The sequence below is a fragment of the Anser anser genome (genome assembly GCF_964211835.1).
Source record: "Anser anser genome assembly, chromosome: 11".
Taxonomy (NCBI): domain Eukaryota; kingdom Metazoa; phylum Chordata; class Aves; order Anseriformes; family Anatidae; genus Anser; species Anser anser.
In genome coordinates, this window is record NC_139732.1 from 13,761,425 (window position 1) to 13,783,576 (window position 22,152).

The 22,152-nt window shown below is 38.9% G+C and overlaps 1 protein-coding gene across 3 annotated transcripts in view; it reads right to left on the reverse strand.

Annotated features, from left to right (window-relative positions):
- Positions 1–22,152, reverse strand: part of PEPD (peptidase D) — a 134,451-nt gene that overhangs the window by 83,421 nt on the left and 28,878 nt on the right. For all 3 annotated transcript variants that reach the window (XR_014571120.1, XM_083794720.1, XM_083794719.1), the window contains 3 exons: positions 20,113–20,157; positions 13,962–14,037; positions 12,475–12,521 (listed from right to left, as the gene is read on the reverse strand). Coding sequence is in view for 2 of the 3 variants with exons in the window: in XM_083794720.1 (XP_083650846.1) it covers positions 12,475–12,521; positions 13,962–14,037; positions 20,113–20,157 (168 nt within the window). In the remaining variant the exon portion in view is untranslated. The remainder of the gene's footprint in view (positions 1–12,474; positions 12,522–13,961; positions 14,038–20,112; positions 20,158–22,152) is intronic.

Here is a 22,152-nt window from a genome sequence, read left to right on the forward strand (position 1 = left end):
AAATAAAGATTTTAAACTCATGTTACCACTTTATCTCCAAGCAAGGAAAAATACATACAAAGACACATCCTTCCTGCTCATCCCTATCAACTTTTGCATTTCTTCATGATACGAAAGATGGTATGGAAAGTTTTCTTTTCTTTTTTTTTTTTTTTTTTTTTTTTTTGTCTCTGAAATACCACTGAGTGAAGTTCAACCCTTTTATTTCCAGTTTTGCCGGCAGGCACTGCTCAAACAAGCCACTTCTCTTTCCCAGTCCTTCAGCAGGCACCAGTACTCAGCCTTTCACCCAGGTTCTTTCTAGAGAAAAGCCAATACTTTAAAAGCCAAGTTTTCATTGCTGCCAGGTAGGAGAGACCTTGTGCAGAGAGCGCATATAGCTACAAACAGCAGGTCCATGTCAGTGCCCAAGCCTGCTGCTGCACAAGCTCTAGCATTCCCCAGATAAGGACTTTGCTGTTGAGAACAGCATCTTCTCAGCTGCAGTCTTTGATACAGCCTTGCTGCATCGAAGGGAAAAGGGAAAAGGGAAAAGGGAAAAGGGAAAAGGGAAAAGGGAAAAGGGAAAAGGGAAAAGGGAAAAGGGAAAAGGGAAAAGGGAAAAGGGAAAAGGGAAAAGGGAAAAGGGAAAAGGGAAAAGGGAAAAGGGAAAAGGGAAAAGGGAAAAGGGAAAAGGGAAAAGGGAAAAGGGAAAAGGGAAAAGGGAAAAGGGAAAAGGGAAAAGGGAAAAGGGAAAGAAGAAGCAGCTATCAGTGTGGCTTAATTGCAGAGCTGATGAAGACCCTATCAAAACAATTAACATTTTTGGTCATAGACACCTGAATCCCTGTGCTCCAAATAGAATGGGAAGAATAAAAACCATTATGACTTCATTATATATACCGTAGCATAAGGCAGATTAAGAACAAATTCAATGATGGAGCAGGAAAATGCCTCCGAATCATCTCCTCTGCCTGCAGAAGATCTAGCCCATATCCTGAAGGAACGAACACACAGGTTAGCGACAAGTTACAGAGTTAACCTCTCTGTTCTGGTATTAATCAAGTCAGCTTTTTGTTTGTGGCATCATCAGAAATCTCACTGAACATCTGGATCCAAGTCTCTTTTCAATTTTTGACAGGCTAAGAGACTATGGAACCAAACCTGAGTATGTCAGCAGACCACCTGCACACAAAAAGCAAAAAGGGGATCTTCCAGGGCTACCTTTGGAGGCCGATCAGAACCTTAAGCTGGTGCAGAAAGCAGTTCACATCCCCTTAAGTAAGTCTGTGACCATTAACGTTTCTGAACAAAACACCTCAACTTCCTATTCATTTCCAAGTACAAATTAGGGTGACCCTTCCTGTCCTAGGGCTGGAATGTTTGGGACCGTTTTTTTCTCTTACACCTCACTGCCGTAATTATGGTGAGTGAAAGATCCTTCTGCTCACTTCAAACTTGAAGTTCAGGTAGGTTCTGTAACATCCCTCTGAGCATCTCACAACTATTTTCACTTTGCAAAAGCCGTTGAACACATGATGTGAATCATGTGATCATGAACACATGATGCAAACTCTATACGTTTCACCACAGCTTTAGCACAGTTAATGACCAAACCATGCCCAGCACTGAAGATAACATAAGAAAACAGGGACAGGGGCAGGAAAGGTGCTGGGTTTGGATCTGCTATTTTAAGTAATAGAAATGTATTATCTTAATCTGTGTTAGGAGTAACGCACATATTTTGATGGATGAAATTTAAATAAACACACGAAAGCCAGAATTAAGCAAGTAAAATGCACACACTGCGTCTCTTCAAAAGGAAGCAGATTCTGCTGAAGACAAGCATTGTCTCCTGGGATTTTACCCTCGATTCTACCCATTGCCTTCCAGACCAATGGCTGCAAGATGAACACATTCCTCTTGTTAAACAAAACACTTCACTCATCCATACTGAATATCAGATGCTAACCCACGTTCCTAAGCAACCCCATGCTCACTCCACATTCTCCCCCCTTTGCCACCAGTAGCAAGAGGTTTTAATCATCACTTCGCACTGCACCCAACATGCAAGAATCCCATCACGGGAGTCTCAGGCGCAGCACTGCATTAAGCAGCATCAGGCAGCTTCAGCCCATTTTGTCTTCACTGAGACATGCAGAGTATAACTCAAAGATAGCACTGTTACTTTTGAGTTGTTTATAAAGACTTTTTTTTTAAAAAAAAATCCTGGCCTCGACATAAATTGCTTGCAAATACAAGCAAAAAATTTATAATCTTGCCAGCAGGTATGGAAACATTCTTTTAGAGGTACTGGGGGTTAAACTTTTTTCTGACATTTATAATATTCAGTGCTGGAAAAAAATCTCTGCAAAGAATAATTGCTCCCACAGGGACCAATCCACGGGTCACAGTTTTTTGCACTTGACGGCAACGGAGCCTTGAATGAGATTTTCTATAAAACCTAGACTTAAGCTTGCAGCATAATCACAATGTTTGCCCTAGCTCTAGAAGCTGAACTAAAGTACCACTTCTACAGTGTAATTATTCCACATATGTTTCAAAAACCCATGGGGAAATTTTATTATTCAGAAGAATAAATAGGGTAAAAATAAATGGTTTTTAATTTTAGCCAATTTTTACACTCCTTATGAATTTTCATTTTTCTTATGCAAGTTTAAGTCCATGGGAGAGAGGATTTGCCTTGAAGAAATAATTAAACTTTCATCTTCAGTTATGCTTCTTAGCAAATACACAGCCACCCACATAGCACATAACACACAAGTGCTATTCAGTGGCAGAGAATGCCAACGTAATCACCAATGCTTCACAATCTTCCTTTCAGTTTCAAATTGAATATTTGAAGTTTGAGCTTCTGTTCAACAACACAATATAAGCAGAAGCATGGCAAGGGCTGAGATTAGAAGTAGGTTGGGGTCCCAATATAGAGCTTTATTTGCCCTCAATACTTTTTTGAATACTCAAGCTATTCTTAGAGAATAATGCAGTAATTTGTCACATGGGATATGTAAACCTACTGCCTTGAGGATACTAGAAGATTATAACACTCAATTTGTGATGACAATGTCTGAAGCAGATTTAGGAAGCTGCAGAAGTCAGAATTTTTCTGGGGATGCAATCTGAAGAAGCAGGACTCCATTCACTGGGTGAAGATGCAGGCACATTTTGCAACTGCTAAGCCTACCTATGACTGACACCTTCCCTCCTAATGACTGAGCACATTTTGACCCTTCTTTTTTAACAGAGAGAGACACAAACAACTACACAGGTGCTCTGTAAGCCAGTCACCAAACCTGCCTGTTCCCAAGCCCATTCACGAACAAGACGCAACCTGTTCGCAGCATCACGCTGATCTGTTCACTGGCCTCAACAACACACAAACACCAGCTCTGCAAACGCTGCTCCTTTTTACCTGAGCTCAGGCTTTTCTCCCTGCACCTGAGCTGGCTGAAGAGAAGAGAAGGGCAGAAAGACCAAACACCAACAGCATAAAGCAGAGGTTAACGGCAGACTGATGGGCTGAAATATAAGAACTGATTAACTTTCAATATATATCCTGAAGTGCACTAAGGTCCCAGAGAGCAGCAGTTTAGCAGTGTTCCTAAAGCTGCCAAATCTAGTTCCAAGGTCATAAAATCACTACACTGATCCCAGCGCAAGAACCAACATGAAAATTAAGCACAAAGTGAAAAGTACCAGAAAATACCAGAAAGTTACAAGACCCATGCAGGAATTCTTCCAAGTAAGAGACCTCCCTGCCCAACCAGCACCAAATAACCAAGCTAATCCACATTCTTAGATTCCAGTAATTCCTGACCAAATAAATCCCGGATGCCCTGTGAAGGTCTCACATACAGCAGGCTCTGTGACCTGCAAAAGAGGATGAACCAGTGCTGGTCAGGTCTCTCACTTAAATGTCTCCTGCCATGTAATGCTATCCGCCTTCTCACAGAAACAGAATTTCTGATCAAAACCAGGTGACTCCTCTCTCACCTACCAGAAGCTCACTCCAAGGCTCAGCAAATCTCGGGCCTGAACCACACACACAGACTTCAACCATCCTCCCCAGCACTGCAACACATGAATGCTCAAACCACTGGGCTCACGTTGTTTCGAAGAGGAATCTCTTACTTGCAGAAATTTGATTTGTCACATTAAAGAACACAAACATCTCAGAAATCCAACCAAACTCGTGATGGACGAGAAATATTCTAAGAGGATTGCACCAAGTGAGAATTGATGGCAACTGTACCTCACACTAAAGGATTAACTTAAATGATAACAGAGACTTCAAATAAACCACATCTCATTGGTTCTTTTAAACACAGGTTTCCCTAGATGAACCAGAAGACAGACTGTTTTCAGCAAAGCTTTTCATATCCCTCACTTCCCAAAACTGCCTAGAGGCTCAATTTCATGTACTCAGGAAAAGCTGGTGAAAGCAAAGTCTAACCAACCCAGAAATAACGTTGCATTTTGAGGAGTTCTCAGCATGGGCATATTCCTTTTAGAAGAAAACTAGCCTCTACTTAGCCGCTACTGTCTAATATGCATCAGGTTCCACCCCAGTCCTGGAGCCCACTTTCCATCACTTCTGCCTGGCAATTCAACTCTGTTGTGTCCTGTACAACTCAAGTTCAGTTACACGGGCTGTCATCAGCTCTGCCTGGGCAGCAGAAATGCAGCACACCTGGACACAAAGACTTCAGCACTAAGCAAACTCCAGTACTGCTGCATCTCTCACTATGGGCAACCACCAGCAGCTTTGTCTGTCCAGCCTTCACTAACTTCCCATACATGTATTTTTCAATTCCTGTTAGGGATCTCAGACCTTAATAAGCACTGGGTGACCTAAGCCAACCATCTCTGAACAGCTCTCAAAGCCCTCTGACAAAGGCCTAGGTCAAAGAAATTACAACAGTTGAGAGCAAGAAAACATTCAAGCTCAGATGCACAGAGAACCAAACAAAAAATGACTTTCATGTATAATATAGCAATTATAACCTTGATCTTCTTTTTCAATACTGTTCATAATAGCTACACTAAAAAACCATCACCTGCGAAAACAGGACACAGATCTGTTCAATTCTTCCTCTACAGAGTTGTGGGGGGACCCACAAGCAAATAACAACAACAAAAAAACCCCACCACACTGTGATGGATGCAAGCAATGCTGCTTACCATGCTAGAATGCGGCACTTGCACACAGTGGTGATGAGGATGCTCTAGGAAACTATTTGGAGAAGAATTTATGTGGGGATATGCTGGCAGCAAGGAACAGAACTTTCTCATTTTCTTTTGATCTGTCTAAAATGCTTTTGATTCTGAGAAGGTCAGTGTGCAACATCCTGTTATTAATGGGCATTCATGGTATTTTACACATTCCCTTCGAGCTGTAGTGCTTCCAGTCTCAGAGCACAATTACATGATAGTACTGGTTATCAAAAGATGAGGGCAAACAAACACAAAATTCTGATCTCTCCGCTTCCACAGCAATTAGCAAACATTATTGAATTAAAGTTCACAAAGCAGATAAAGCCTCACATATGGTAGAAGCTTTACTTTCGACTTGTCTGAACAAGCATGAACAAAATCCACAGCAAATAATAATCAGTTCAGCCTGCTGTCTTCTACAAAGACTTCCATGTCACATATCTGCGATCTGAGCTTGTCATTAGTAATGCTAATTAGTTCACTATCTCAATGCCACGCTAGACTCAGTAAAAACTGAAACCACTGCTAATTTGAAAAGAAAATGCGTTCTTTCCCGAATATAAATAATAATTAACAGTCCTTCTACAGAACACCCACAGAAATTAATATTGCTTATAATTTTCAATCAGACTGAAAATGTAAATAAAAATTATGACTATTTTTTGATTTTCAAAAAGATATTAAAAATTACTTTTGAGTTATCACAGCACAAACGATATTAACAACCTTGTAAGGACATACAATGATAGAGCATTTAAAATTGGGTTATATCTTGCTATGCAAGCAAACTTAGTTCTGTATGGATGCACGTTGCATACAACCTTCTACTGCTCCCTTTCTGAAAGGAGGGAGCCAATTTCCAATACCAGCATGGTAATTGTTCTTTGTCATCTGCAGGCTGATAGAAGGTTTTATTTTAAAGTTCTCGCATGGTCCAATTCCACAATTTTTTCTTAGAAGATAAAACCCAATTACATGGAACTTCAGTCACAAGTCACAGAAGAGACCTGTGCAATTAAACAGCTCTCCTCTACACAAAGAGCTAATTAAAGTGATGTCCAGGAGGTGAACCAAGCTGTCCTCTACTGAAAGAGTGAATGTATGAGCTTTCCATGAGACCTCCTGCAAAGGGAAACCACTGAGAGGCTATTGTGAACATACTGCAACTGCTGCGCTTCCTGCCAGCAGTGCACGACTCCTCCAGCACCCCACGGCCCGGCACTTCAGGTGAACCCAGCCTTGGAGGTGCCACTGCCTCCCCTCTTCCCTCCCCAGGGGGTTTCTGCCCCCTGCATATTCCCATCAGCTGGGGAGAGGAGGAGAACAGGACATCTGGAAATGGGCATGTGCTTGCCAGGGCTGGGGCAGTTGGACCCTTTCAAGGTGGATTTACCACAAAGACAAACCTCTCCTAAAGCAGCTGAGGTACTGACAGAAGGGTTTCCACGCTCAGCAGGTAATCCTCACCAGCTGAGTCAAGTGCAGCATGTGCACATGCATTTGTGCCTCTGTGTCACCGAAGAGAAGCAATGCTCAGTTTTTTTTAAACCAATTTTTAAATTCAGATGTAGTTTAAGACTATTTACAACCTTAATTCAGATGGATTAGGAATTTGGCTGGGTCTGCCTAATTTAAAACATGAACAGACCAGCTGTACCTGTCAATGCGTCCCAGCTCATCCTGCTGAGTTTAGCCAAGGTTCGAGGTTGGCCTGGGTCAGAACCAAACCTTTGTTTAATGCTTTACAAAATGTTCACATCCCTTTTCTTACACATTTCACTGCCTGCAAAGTCAAGACCTGAAAACTTAAGAAGCAGCAAGCAGAACAACTGAAAAATCTGTGAATTTATACTGAAGTAAGAAAAGTGTCTGGAGCTGAATTTCCAGTGCAACTGCAATATGGGAACTAAAAGCCAGGATACTGCAGCTGAGCTAAGCTTGTCTACAGAGCCAGTTAGCAGATCCATGCTATGTGCTCCTGCAGAGGAAAGGGAGACAGGAGAGGAAAGACTGTAGGGAAGTGTCTCTCTGAATCCAGCTGCTCTTCCCAGGAAGGTATTATACCTGACTCCTGTCTGGGCACTGGGCTCCTGAAATGCAATGGCTAACTCACCTAGGCCAGGAGTAGCTACCCGACACATGCTGTCAGAGCTCCACTACGCTGTAGACACTTGCGTTTCCTGTGCGCTTCGTGGCTCTGATAGTAAACCAAGTAATTCCCCCAGACAAGTATGTATTTTTTAAAGGTACTTTAAGCAATAGCTATATACATCCAGAAAAAAAAACATTCTCTGTATCAAAAAAAAAACCTAGTTTTGGTTCCCTTACCATTCAAAACAATCTAAAATATAGATTCTATAATATCAATCTATAATAAAACAAACATCACCTTTAATTGTGAGGCAGCTTTGGGAAACGAGGCAGTCAAGCCACTTTCAGGCTCCACAATGCTAACAACTGTTTAAAATTTATTTATTTTTATAGCAAAAAAATCATTTTTCAGTAACTAAGCAGATTGGCAGGCTGCTTGAGATTAATACTAGATTAATGTGAGATTAATAATTTCTCAAGGACATTTAAAGAACAAAATCTATCAGGAGATGGGAAGTGGCAAATCCAGATTAGCTAAAATAATAAGCATTTCACTAAAAGGAAATACACAATGGAAAATGAAATGATTCTGGCTATTTTCTAGCGAAATCACATGTATGTTTTATTCTCAGTTTGTTCCACTGGAGGAGAGCGGAGAGAGATAAATGAAAGATGAGAGCCATAATCCATGAGAGCACTCTCAGACTTCCACAGATAGTGAAATTTAACATTGACAGATACGACAGCAACTCATCTCAGTCTAAGCTCTTGCTTTGGAATCAGGGACCTTATTCTTTCTTTAGAAAAAAAGAGTAAGGATAAAGAATTCATATCACTCTCAGCTGGTAGGAGAGGTGAATTGTAAAAATAGTCTGAAAGCATTGTAAACCAAGAAGGAAAAAACACCGTAGTGGTTTTCCGCTTCTTGCCATTTTATTCTTTAGATTGTCTCTGTTATATCACAGTGGAGTTAAAGTGTACCATTAACCACTGCAAAATCACTGCGATTAGTTGCATAGTTGTATGGCCCTAAAAGATCCACTGGGCTACAGGCAGCACAGAGGGGACATGGGTACAATTGGACAAACTCCTGACTGGGCTGGCATGCTCTGAATCAACTCCAACACCCCCTCTACAACACCACCTGACAACCACAGTATTACACCCAGGAATTTCTCCAGTGGACTGGTGGTAACCAGCCACCGCGAGATCAAATGGAACATTTATTATTGCCCTCCATCACTTGTACCAGCCTTAGCGCTAAGCACTGAAGACAAACCAACAAAATGCAGGCAAACCTTACAGAGGAAAGCAGTCACACCAAGATGAATTGGTGAATCCTAGGTAAGTCGATTGTAAAAGCAGGCTTTTGTGGTGCCAGACCAGTGCCTGAGAGCTGCAGGATCACACATCCTCTGAGCAGGTATGGTCAGATTCTTCTCTCTTTGCTGCTTTTACTGATGGAATCACCAAAGTAATTCAGGGTTGCTGCTTTGAAGAGAGCCACATAAAGAAATCCCCCCCAAATTCTCTCAGCACCAGTAGCTTGCAGTTACACCACCAATCACACGACCTGCCCTTTACACTAGTTCTCATTTGCATTAAGAGCCCACTCTGCAGGATCAGGATCCAAGTTTTTGGATGGCAGGTACTGCAATCACAGTTATCTGCATGGTAACACTAAGATGTTCCTGTGTTCAGCAGCTGCAGAGGGTTCAGAGATCCTTCAATAACCCAGGCAGATCTCGGACAAGGGAAGGAGCGTTTAGGGTGGCTTTGTGCTGCCCAGCATCAAGACAATGAAGAAGGCATTATAATCTAATGAATCCAGGAATGTGCACATACTGCTACCACAGGGCCTTCAGTGCTATTAAGAACCGGGTAACCAACCACAAAAAGGGGCGATGCACAGGCTAGCTAAGCATCCTATACCATATGCATAGCACATTACTCTTCTCTTACTACTGTTGTTGCTCTAATGTACATTGCTGTATCATTTTCCAAGCAAATCAACAATTACATGTAACCATCCCAACCTTAAAATTGTTCTACCTAACAAAAAAGGGAACAAATGAGAAAATGCACGGAGGATTCAAAACTTGATGAGGTCAATAATAAGCAGGTGAAAGGCACAACTCTAAAAATTGGCAAACACTGATCTAGAGGAGGTGTCTCCAGCATCATGGAGCACCCTGAAACAGATAATGGTAGGTTTTAACTGTTACTTTCACTGAATATGTGTACATACATACATATACAAAATGTGTTCATAAAAATGTATATACAAATATGTGTACATACATAGTTTTGCTCATATATACACTAAAACTTAGCTGAAAGCAGATTTTTTTACATAACTCAAGCTAAAGTGATTTATCATTTTGCTGTATTTTTAACAATATATTCACTAAAGAGCAGTTTCATAATTAAAAGCCTTTAATTAAACAGAAAATTAATTAAACATGAGATAAGCACAAATTACATCAGAGAAAATCCAGAATCTGACCTACCAAAATGGCTTTATGTGCAATTACATGTGCTGTGAATTACTGTTTGTAGGTAATTGGCTTGGCTGTCTCCTTAAAGTCAACTGACCACATATTAAAGTTAAACAACATCAAACAAAAAAAAAGTCAGGGCTGATTGGAATTGTAGTTAAATAACATTCATTTTTTATATACCTCAGTATTAATTTATTACTGGTTCAAAATCATCTATCAGTGGACCTTAATCATACAGAATACTTTCAACACATTTTTGTAGCTAGCTTTCAACCCTCAAAATAAAAGACATTGTTAATCAAGAGATTTCTCCACAATTTCCTACCAATTAGTTCTCAGAAAGCTAGAAATAAAACTAGCTTTACACATTGTTGACTCTTAGATAAAATTCCTAGAGTTTTAAGATGTTTTTGCTATACTGTACAGCAGAAGTAACGTGACTTTTTTTGTAGGAAGGCTGCTTGCCCAAGCAAAAAAAGAAAAGGCAACTCTTAGGTTTTAAATGCAGTAATAGAAATTTTTAATTGCTTTTGGGATCCCTCGCACTACTCTTCCTAGCAGACAGGATCAGACTAGCTTTCTACTCAAAAACACGTGCTATATTCCAGAATGTCAGAGAATGAAATAAAGCAATATGAAGGGAGATTTATTGGCCACGTTTCAAGAGATATCTGTATTCATTTCAAAATGCCATGATTTCACAGCAGCGGGAACTCCAAATACACCTGGGAAAGAAGGCTGCACAATTCAGAAAGCTTTCACAAGAGTGGAAGCCCTAGAAACATTGGAAAGTGAAAAGCATCACTAACTTTTAATTGATCTCTTAAAAGACAAGTGTGAATATTTTTGATAAAACTATACAAACTAAAAATTTCAGTTCTCTGCATCCCTAGATTCTAGATGTGCCAAATCTGCTGAATGCAAACTAACACGCCTGTTGACAAGGAAAAAAAATGAAAAAATATCTACAGTTTCAACAGAAGTTGTCTATTTTTGGATGTTACCTATTTTTAGGTCTTTGAAAATTTCCTACTTAGACTACATAAATGGATTTACCTGTATACAGAACACAGATTTCATAGACTGATTCTGAATTTATTTTTAAACACTGCAGCCACACACTTCTTTGTCAGAAAGGTGTGGGAATTGCAATTTTGCATTTTTAGGACTCTTCTTCCCTAAGCAATAAGGCAACAGAAACTGGTGCAAGGATGAATTCCGTGCAGCAACAGAAACTTAAATTCTATTTATAGTCTCAAAGGCAGACGCTGCATAGATAGTCTGCCAAGACCTCTTTCATTAGTGAAATAACCTCAAACTCTTTCAAGAAGTGTAACCTGTCAAGGCATATGGAAGAACAGAAGGCAATTTTAAGTAGGTTTAATAGACAGTTGCCTGATTTTTATTTTTTATTCTATTTTGAAAGGCACAAATAATCTTTTCAAAACATTCACATGTATTGAAGAACCTAGACAAAGAAGAATGGAAGTCCTGGAGTGAAAATGCAATATACCTCATAGACTTAGAGAAGAGTATATATATTTGTTGTGTGACATTTAAACCGAACTGCCAGGCTCCTGACATTTAAAAGCATTTGAGAGCAAACTCTTCTCCGTGGAATTTTTTTTAAATTACCGTTGACTTCCAGAGCCAAAATTTCACTATCAGCATGTGTAACATGGGCAGTAAGTAAAATGAACACAAATACAAGGAGCATTAATAAAGTTAATGGGGGAATGTATGCAATGTATTTTTTCCCAGTTGCCTGGTAGTATCTATAACTGCAATTTGAAGCAGTCTATCGAGTACGAGCCTACAGAGTCCATTTAAATGTACCATTAGAACATACGGAATACAGGAAAATTGCTAACATTTGAAAAATGATTGTCAAGAAACAACAGCATTTGAGATATCACCGTTTTCTAATTCTCCATTACATAATACTTTGAGAATTAAGAATACTGTATGTGAGCTAAAAACAAGTGGACTCGGTGATCAAAACCATGTTTTGTAAGATGATGATCCAATGTAAATATTGATTTAAAAGAGGAAGCAATGTTTTCCCTGTATCTAGACACATCACTTACCGTATCAGTTGCAAGCAGCCAAACCCTCCTATACATGCTTGTACAACATATTTTCTTCAACACGGAGAAATATCCTGTACTCTTGTTGACTTCTTAACAGCTCTAATAATATCCACCACATTTGTGAGATGAGCTCTTTGTACAGGCAATACCAACTTGTAATTGCAAGCAAAATGTAATTGAATACAGCCTTTTGTAAGGTTCTTAAACACTAACACTGTAGTCTTCTAAGCATAACTAGCATAAGGGCAATGTTTATCCATAAGCACCATTTTATTGGATGCCTTCAAACAATAACAACAGCTATTTCCTAAAGCTTCTGTAAATTACTAAAACTCCAGGATGAAAATTATACTATGCTAAACCATGACAAAAACATAATCAACCATCATCAAATACATCTCTAAAACTGATGAGGTGCCACCTCAAAATAATAAAATAATGCTTAGAACAGTCTTCAAACAGAAATGAGCTCTCAGTCTCTAATGAATCAATGCTACTGCTTTGCTTCAGCTATTGCATCAAGCCCTGCTACAAACGCAGCTTTTCCTTCTTATCACACTTATTAAAAGACCTCTTACCTCTCCAGCTCATATTCTTTCATACCAGCTTTTACTGCCTTCATTACCTGTAAGATACATATTAACATGGGACATTCTTAACAAGAGGGAATCACGTATTTATAAATTTATGACATGACTATTTCCAGAGGAACCTATATTGCAAAAATACTTCATCTGTACTTCATATAAATTTACATTAGTAAATGTATTTTAAAACTACATTAGAAATCAAACCCATTTTAATCTTTATAAATACCTACAGTCTCCAGCAATAAAACAAGTTTAATTGCCAAAATATATCCTAATGAAGTGCAGCTCATCAAAATACCAAAGCTTAATTCTGAAAGCTCTGGTGAACCTGGCAGCAAGTCCTTTTGTTTTACGCACATGAAACACCAGCAAAACAAAACTGAGCTGGAATATGCTACAAAGGAAGATTTGCTTTTGTACTTTCTAATCTGAATCAATAGAAATCTACTAGAGTCAACATTGTTAACACCTCGTAAGTCTGAATTTTACTCTCAGATTTGCTGAGAACATGCACCAGTGTTATTCCTTTGCCTGGTTCTGTATTATGGAAGTTCTAGGCAGCTACTTTAGGGAAGGAATTATCTCAGATGGGATGAGATTATTCAAGGATTATGAAGGACCACAGAGAATGAATGCAAGTGACCTTATTCAAACTGCAACTTTACAATTTCTCCTTAAAATATTTTCATGCTTCACAGTTCAGAAGTTTGTGGAGCCAGGGCAAAGACAACTGTTTAATCAGTAACCGCATCAGCTGCTTTTCCCTAAGCTCCCTGTGGTTGTTGTGCAGAACTCATGGCATCTCTGCGTCACTATGCAGAGAAGGATGGATACTCAGATCAGTGATACCATCAATACCAGTAGAGCAGTAGGACTACTGATAGTGTGTTAGGTCCAACCTGAGCAGCCTTGCTCAGCCTGGCTTTATTTTTGCCGTGCTGTTACGTTGACAGAACAGCATGCTGAAGCACTGTACTGGGGGCATAGGGGCATGGGAGCACATACAGAGCGGATTGCTCTGAGGAGCACTCTAAGGAAACTTGCACTCTCCTCCACTGTGCATGCAAACACTCCTTCAGTTTATAAGGGCTGAGCAAACTGCTGGAGTGAAACTTTTCAGAGCTGCACACACTTACATGGGCCAGAATAAAAATAATCCTGATCTCTTCTTTCTCCATCACTATACAGGTATTTGTGCATACAGGACAGATAGACTGCAAGCAGGTCACCTTCTGCTGAGGCTCCAGCTCTTAACCAAAACCACACTTCATTTCTCACACATTGCAAATGCACCGGTGAGTTCAAGGACAATGCAAGGTATATTACTGGGCTGTAATAGGAGGGATATTACCCTCTTATTTCTATCCAGCCTTTCTATTATTTTATTACTAAGCAATTCAGGGCTGCTGGGAACATTTTCTGAGTACTACTGTTACACTAAGAGCAAAAATTATTAACAGTAAAGGATCTATTACCTCTTTATGAGCTTCACTGGAGATTTTATTGGTGTAGCGCAGAACTTCCAATTCCATGTCTGTCTTAATCACACGACTTAAAGAAAAGTAGAACACATATCAGGTTAGGTTGCAACTTTTCAGCTTAAGAATACAAAATAACCTGAAAATAATATTCATCACCTACAGTAAAATTAGATCATGTACACCTGAAGAGCGAAGAGCTATTACAGCATTCATGACAGTGAGGTTTTGTTGGCGTTGATTCACCATTAGCAAAACAATCTTACAAAGGAAAGTCATAGCATTCCAAACACCACCCTGTATTATTTCAATATGAATAAACAAGTGGTCCAATCAACATTTTTTCAACTCGTTCTACAATACATTTGGAACAAAAGCAATGGATTTGTCATCACTCAAACACTACTTCAAGTGGAACATTTCTACTAGCATACTTGATTTACTTTTTTAAACACAATTTGAAACTACTTTACATAATGAAATTTCCAGAGCTACAGAATTTCTATTCAGCACAATCCCAACCCCCACCTACTTACAGTACCTCAAGGGGTAGTGGAGGGAATAAATTCAATGTCTGTTTAGTATTTAAAAAGACCCAAACCATGAAATTCAGAAACCACAGAGGCAGAACCTGCAGCCACAAAGCCCGCTCTTTTTCAAATGTTTCCAGAAAACAAAACAGAAAACCCAACACCCTGCTCTTCATGCCTTATGCGATGCTGAACACGCATCTATATACATGAGCCTTGATACTCAGTTCTGAACTCATCTAAAAAAATTAACATTAAACTCTTATCTACTTGCACTGCTTTTTACCATCTATTTCAAATAAAAGCAGCTATTTTGTGTGATACCAACAGGGCAGCAGAGACAGCTCCATACCTTCTACTGAAAATCGCCTACTCTGCTACTGCTATGCATAGAGATTTAATATTTCTCACATCTGTCTCTAAGGCAGTCGTGAAATACTTACTTGCAGTTTACAAAGAACAGGACTACATCTATTGAATTTGGTGAAAATATTTAAATTGTATTTTCCAATTCCATTCCAGAGCGTGGAGCAGCTATGAAGTACCATAACTGTTATATTTTGAAACTGTCACCAAGACACCTCTTTTTTTTATTATAACTTGCTTCTACTTATACTGCTATAGAAGACTGTTTACTATACTTCTGCTCCTGTAGTTTTTTAATGAGTCCAGAAACAGATTACTGAGCCATCAGGGCCTCCGATGTGTGATAAGAGCATTTCCCACAGACAGTGACTGCACTGCTATGTGGCACAGCCATTCCCATTCAAAAACAACTTTTCTGGCAAGAGTAAAGATACCTTTTTTTTTTTTTTTTTTTAAATGTTGATCAATCATAATGTTCTTACAAACAGGAAAACAGCAGAGGGGAATGGATTAGACAACCTATTAGACAACCTTATTAAACTGGAATATGACACAATAAGATCATTATGTGCAATGAGAAGTACTAAGTTTTAAAATGTGCACCAAGGTGAAAAAATTACACTGGAACAGTATAAGCTCCTCACCATGGATGAGGAAACAAACTTCTGCTTTTTAGCTGAGACAAAGAATAGTAGCTCAAATATATTCATGTTAGAATGAGGTAGCAAAGGCTTACAGATTCTTTTTTTTTTTAAATCCTGTTCTTTGGAAGACTGCATGTGCTAGCATGGTAATTTAATATTTGTTTGATGTGCCTTTATATTACTTTCAATACACAGTACATATTCCTGCTCTGCAAGTGCTTGAAAAATAGGCTGTTTCATAATTCAGATGTCTCATCTCTTTATTGGGATCTGGTAATAATACAGCTTAGTAACTGCTTAGCTGCAAGTGCAAACAGTATTAGAATCTATTTTACTTGACTTGATCATAAGGCTTCATTCAGGGTCAAGGTATTTATTTGAAACCACAACTGCTCTGGTATCTTTCTGCATATACAAATTCATATTTAGCCTTAGAGTTCAAATTTGTATGGGATTCATCACCTTCAATCGCCCAAGGTCAAGCACTGAAACATTTTACAGAAAACATTTAGTCATTCTGAGACCAACAAAAATCACTACCCAACTCTTAGTAGGGGAGTCAGAAGGTGTACAATCATGCAGGAAACAACATCAACTTTATCTGCAAGCAGATCCCCTATGAAGTCGTCACTGGGCTCCTATGCTGACTCCAACAGTACTGTCGATGGAGCTCCCACCAGAATATTTGGGTAGCAGAAGGGTATCTCAACACCTCCTGACTGACTGTGATAAAAAGTAGCACTCACCCAAGCCAGGTTTGAAGTGTTGCCAGTTCTGCACTTTTTGTTAGCACCGCAGTATGATTTCATGGGTGATGAACGATCCAGGGTTTTCTTTACTTTTTTCCCTCCCACTTCCAAGATAATGCTAGAAAGCCCTACCTCTGAGTACTAACGTGAACTTTGATGTTCTACTAAGAACAGCTTTTAGACCAGTTACACACTGAATACATTCATTAATATTTTAGCAGGAACAAATCATTTCCAGGCTCCAGCTAATGCAATTGCAAAAATGTACAAATTCAGCACGTAATGCAGTTCTTAAATCAACAGGCAAACCACTCAATGAAATCAAGGCAAAATAGAAGCACAAGTTTAACACTCTCAGAATTAACCTACACTTTTTTTTTATTTTTTTTTAGTAGTGTAAAGACACTTCTTCCTCACTTTCCTCTTCTACATATACTTTGGGCTTTTATTTGCACTTGCCATATGAGGTCATCTTTTCACACATGCCAGTCATCCAACAGAAAAGCGTTAGTACAAGAAAGTATCATTCCAGTCCTGAAATGACTTTGGTCATTTTACGGGGCTAGACACCAATTTTCATGCACAATCTATTTCCCACTAATCAAGAGCACACAAAATTCTAGGCATCTATGAGCCTGGAACTTGCATAACTCAACTGCATTTTCCTAAACCAGTGCTTTCCTCAAAGATGTCCAAATATCCAGAGCGGGAACTGCGGTTCTTCACTGAGAGGGTTGTCGCGCACTGGAACAGGCTCCCCAGGGACGCAGTCACAGCACCAAGCCTGTCAGAGTTCAAGAAGCGCTTGGACTCTGCACTTAGTCACATGGTCTGAGTTTTTGGGTAGATCTGTGTGGAGCCACGAGTTGGACTTGATGATCCTTGTGGGTCCCTTCCAACTCGGGATATTCTATGATTCTATGATTTGTTTCTCCATGTGCATTCAGCATTCCTGAATATGCCCTTAGAAGTATTTGTTGCTGGTTATTGTTGCTAGTTATCAGTTCGGTGTTCATCAGTCATCTTGCTTTGCTGTTTTTACTACGTGCATGCAATGTTAATGGTTGCTTTCCATGACACACATGGAACACAGCAGGGTACATCCTCCACTTCTTGTCCTGGAAACTACGCTTACAAACCACCTAGTAAGCATAGATGCTGTCCAAACAACAGACTGCACTCCTGCCTTGTCTTCACCCTTTTTCTTTTTTGCTGTTACCTTTCCACATTTCATTTATACAAATTTCTGCCACAGTTGATATATTTATGCTCTTTTGCAAGCTTCAGCATAAAAACTTGCTAACTGAAGTTGTATAAAATCCAACAACATGGTAATGCAAGTGGGCAAAGGAGAAACATTACTGGTAACATTCTGGAAGACAGCTGCACAAATACCAAATGCTTGGACAAGTCAAAAAACACATTAGAGGTTTGCAACATAAATAAAAAAAACTTCTGATAACACAAAAAGCTTGTGCTCAGCTTTAAGACATCACAGTTATAGTATACAGACAATGTTACCGTACAGTATAAAAAGTCCATTTCACTAACTGCTGATGTATTAAAATTTCTTTCTCATTAGTAGGGAGAAGAATTGGACAAGTTTGGAATTTGTCTTCTCACAGATGCTGTTTTATTTTCAAAACAATGGAATCAATACTTCCGTATATATTCAGCAACAGATTTAAAAGACAACCCTAAAATTTAATATGAAAGTGTTTAAATGTCTAAATTCATACCAAAAAAAAGTAAAAACACCCTTCTGCTGAACTTAAAAAACTCAGTCTGAAGTGAGATTCTTTTCTGGTTTATCCTGAAGTTGCACAGTAAGTCAGAAAAAAAAAAAAAAAGAGATCTTGAAAAAGGATGGAGTAAAAAAGGGAGGCAACAGATCCTTAACCACAAACACTTTGCCCCTTGTCAGTATTGAACCATTTTTTCTGCATTTTATTAGAAGACAAGAGAATACTAGAGATGTCTTTTGCAGCTCACAGTTCTTCCTGGCTGGTTCGGAAAGCTCAGCCATTTCACTTCGTTGGCAGTTTTGACATAACGGAGTTTTTCTGACAAGTACCACGTAAAACAGAACAGTCCAGAGCTGCTGAATTTGAAATGTGTGCATCAATGCAAGCATATGATTCAAATGAAGCCATACCCTGCCCTCGAATATATCAAATAACCACCAAAAATTCACCTTCCCAAAATAAAAATGTTCTTAATTCTAAACATGTTATTGTTTTCCAAAGAAAGCTTCTTGGGCATTAACTTGAGATTCCAAGGAAATTTCTAATTTAGGAAGCTTTAATATATGCAGCCTGTCATTCACATATTGATTTCACCAGATATTTAAAACCTAACCATGGTCTTTAACATACCTTTAACTTAAAACAAAAGCCCCCAAACTTGATAAAACCTTTTCAAAACACTCTTGAATGCAAATATGAACTTTGGTTTTGCTTAAAATTCCATTTTCTTCAAATCCAAGTGCAGAGAGGGTACATACTGAGTGTTCCAAGTATTTCTCCCCACGTAAGACCACAGCGAGGGCACAATCAGAGTTCTGGACTAGCATTCACTACTCGTAGAAGAGATTCTCTCCATACCAAGACAAACATCTCGAAGTTTTGCCTTTGTATTGCCTTACTGCTATGTCCTTATGGTCACCTTAGGGCACAGACCTCACCCGTGTCCATCCCTGAGCTTCCTGAAGAAGATTTAACCCTCCCTTCTACACCAAACCACAGAGACATTACCACCAGGTGACATCCTGGTATGGTGAATGGTACCTGGAAAGCTGACTTGGGAACAAGCTTGTAGCCATAATCCAAAACCCTTTGCAGCTCAAATTCTCTGTCTCCCTGCAGTGTGCCTGTACCTATAGATCAAAGCTTGGGAATCAGACCAGGCCCCTCCATGTTCCCTTTCCTGTCCCTCACCCTTTTCTGCTAACAAGAGTACAAGAAGGCAGGCAAGAAACAGGGCACAAAAAGATGTAGCTCCACTCCTCCAACAGCTTGCCAGGTCACTTGGAGAACTTGGTTATAGTATTATGCAAGAAGGAGGAGCAGTGGTAGCCAGAGTGCACACTTTCCTGTTTGTATTTCAAGATTCTCAGCTTATCTCTCTTAACCAATGATTTGCTTCCTCATTTCCAGATAAATACACTCAAAACGCTTATATAAAAATCTAATTCATTTACAAAAATCCTCTACGTTGTGTCTTCAGTTAATTTCCTAAATGGAAAACTAAAAAGCCCTAGTTATGAAGCAATTCTGAGGACAAAGTCAACAACGCTGACCAAAAGAGGAAAGCTGGTAAAATGCAGTAGAGCTGCAAGCTACTAATACACTTAGTCACACACACTAATTTTTCTATTCAAGATAAGCTGTAGTAAAATTCCCCTAAAATTACCAAGTATAGTTACATGAGTAATAATTCAGCAAAATTAATGCTGTTAAAATAGATCCTGGAGAAGTAATAACACCTTATTAAATATTACCTGTTCGGACATAGTTTTCATCTGCCTTTGATTTTCATTGCTAGAATATGAATTATCCTCAGTTCTTTTCTTATTCATACAAATTCACATTCACACAAACGTGACTTAGTTCCAAACACATTCTATGAAAATTTATATCCAGACTCAAGGCTTAAGAAACATTACATAAATTCTTCACTTCTCAGTGCTGTTACCTAACCATATTTTTACTTTTGTACCTCATTTCCAGCCCACGACGTGAAACCTGCCTAAACTTAAAACATAGTAAACTAGGAGGTTCTGCTTAGGGAACATCTCCGAAGCAATGGTTCACAATATAAGCATGCTCAACTACTCAAACAAAGATTTTACACCACTCACCATTCTGCAATTTCAGGATGAAGGATTTTGTTGTTCACGTTGAATCTAGAAACAGCAAAAAAATACAAACATCAAAAAACAACTACGCAAACAAAGGCAGAGATGGCATAGTTACTAGTTTTTGTTTTTTTTTTTTAACTGTGTCTTCTCTGAGGATGTGAAAACTTGCAAAGGCTAGTATTAGATCTGAATTTAGTACTGATCAGAGTAACTCACATTGAGAAGAAAGCACACACTCATCTTCACTGTGCAAGTATTTCATGTTGAAATACGTAAGACTAAACCAGATGCATACTTCTAAGAACATGCAGAAACCAGAGTAACAGCATGTTCAGGACATATTTGGAGAATTTCTTTTGACAAAGGTAAAATTTTAAGTTACCAATTCACTGCTGTGAGTGCGGGTTTGACCAGATCAACCTCCAGAGGTCCTTTCCAATCAAAACTGTTCTGTGATTTTAACTTCACTCCCCAAAAGCCCTTCAGTGAATTTAAGTACAGTAAATTGCTAATTTCACCCTCTGTTTTACATATTCCAATTTTTGCTTGTGCAAAACATGGCACATGATAAACAGATTTGCTCAGACAGACTGTGAAAAGACAGATAACCTCTCCTCTTCTTTTGTCATCTACAGAAGAGGCAAAGTGAAAGCTTCTGCCTCCAAAACTTTTTTTTTTCCTGTTTATTTTCTGCATTAGCAATTCATGCCTTCTTGGAACTATTTTAAGGCTCTCTAAACAATAACATTACACTGGCCAATGGAGTAAGAAGTTGAGTAATTAAGTGGAACACAAATGAATTTTCAAGCATTGTTTGATGCAGAACGTTCCTTAAGCATTTAAATTGTTAGCATAAAAAACCCTCAAAGATACTTTTGTCTGACTCAGGACTGCTGGCTCTTCAATTAGGGCATTTAAGAGAATTAAAATGCTCCAAAGCTCCCAACAGATCTTCAGAAGGATGTTGTAAGGCAACAATTCATTTTCTCACAATTTTGAAGGAAAAAATAAATCTACTTCGGGTTATTGGCTATTCATAATACCTCAAAAAGGGATCAACTAAAGCACAAATCCAATTAAAAAAATACTTAGAAGTCAATTCTAATTGTACCAGGGTCTTTCTGCATCCTTAGATAGCAAAGTCACCCGTTTGTGCCTTTCCAAACCCTAAAGGTTCTTCTTGAACCATTTTTATGCTGCCAGAAATGCAAGTTTTACTTGCTGGCTGGGACCACCTACCATGCAGCAGCTCCTTAAAAACTGGTTGGTGTCAATTTGGAAAGCTAACTGAACACAAAGAAAGGCAACAGGATTAAAACAAAGGGGTGCGGGGGGGGGGGGGGGTGTTGGAAAGGATGCAGGAGGTCATGAAAAGAACTGCAGTTCTCTCTCTCACCTGAACAAGAAACTTTGACATATTGTCAAATATAAAACACCATCTTAGATCTGCAGGACAGGGCATGAATTCACATTTAGAAGAGAATCTGATCTATTGTATGTAGCTTTTTCAAAGAAGCCAACAATTAAGGACTGAACCATCTCAATTCTGCTTAGTTTGTGATAACCACAAGTCCTCTTTAAGTGGCCACAAGACCACCTGTTTATGATTGCTAAACATCTAAAGCTAATTACTCAAATTATGCTTTGTTTTCATTAGGAACAAGGCAACCAAAGAAGCCACATTCCAGAAATTACTAATTAAATGGTATGCTCAAGGGGAAGAGCATGTCATCATTAACAGGAGTGCACAAATAGTGATTAATTCATGTCGTTTGTGCACAAAATTCTATATAAAATAATCCTACCTTATTCTACTCGGAAGTTTAGATCCTGCTAGACAATAATCAATTTACTTTTAAAAACCACGGTGCCCTAGTGCTAAGAGGATCATGTAGAGCAATCCAATTCTACATTTTACTGCAATTTGCAAATTGACAATACTTGATGATGAGAGATGTGGTCTTGAGGAAGAAAAAATGACATTTGCTACTGTTGCAATCTGTAATGTGTCAATATTCCCATTTAATCAACATAGAAGTA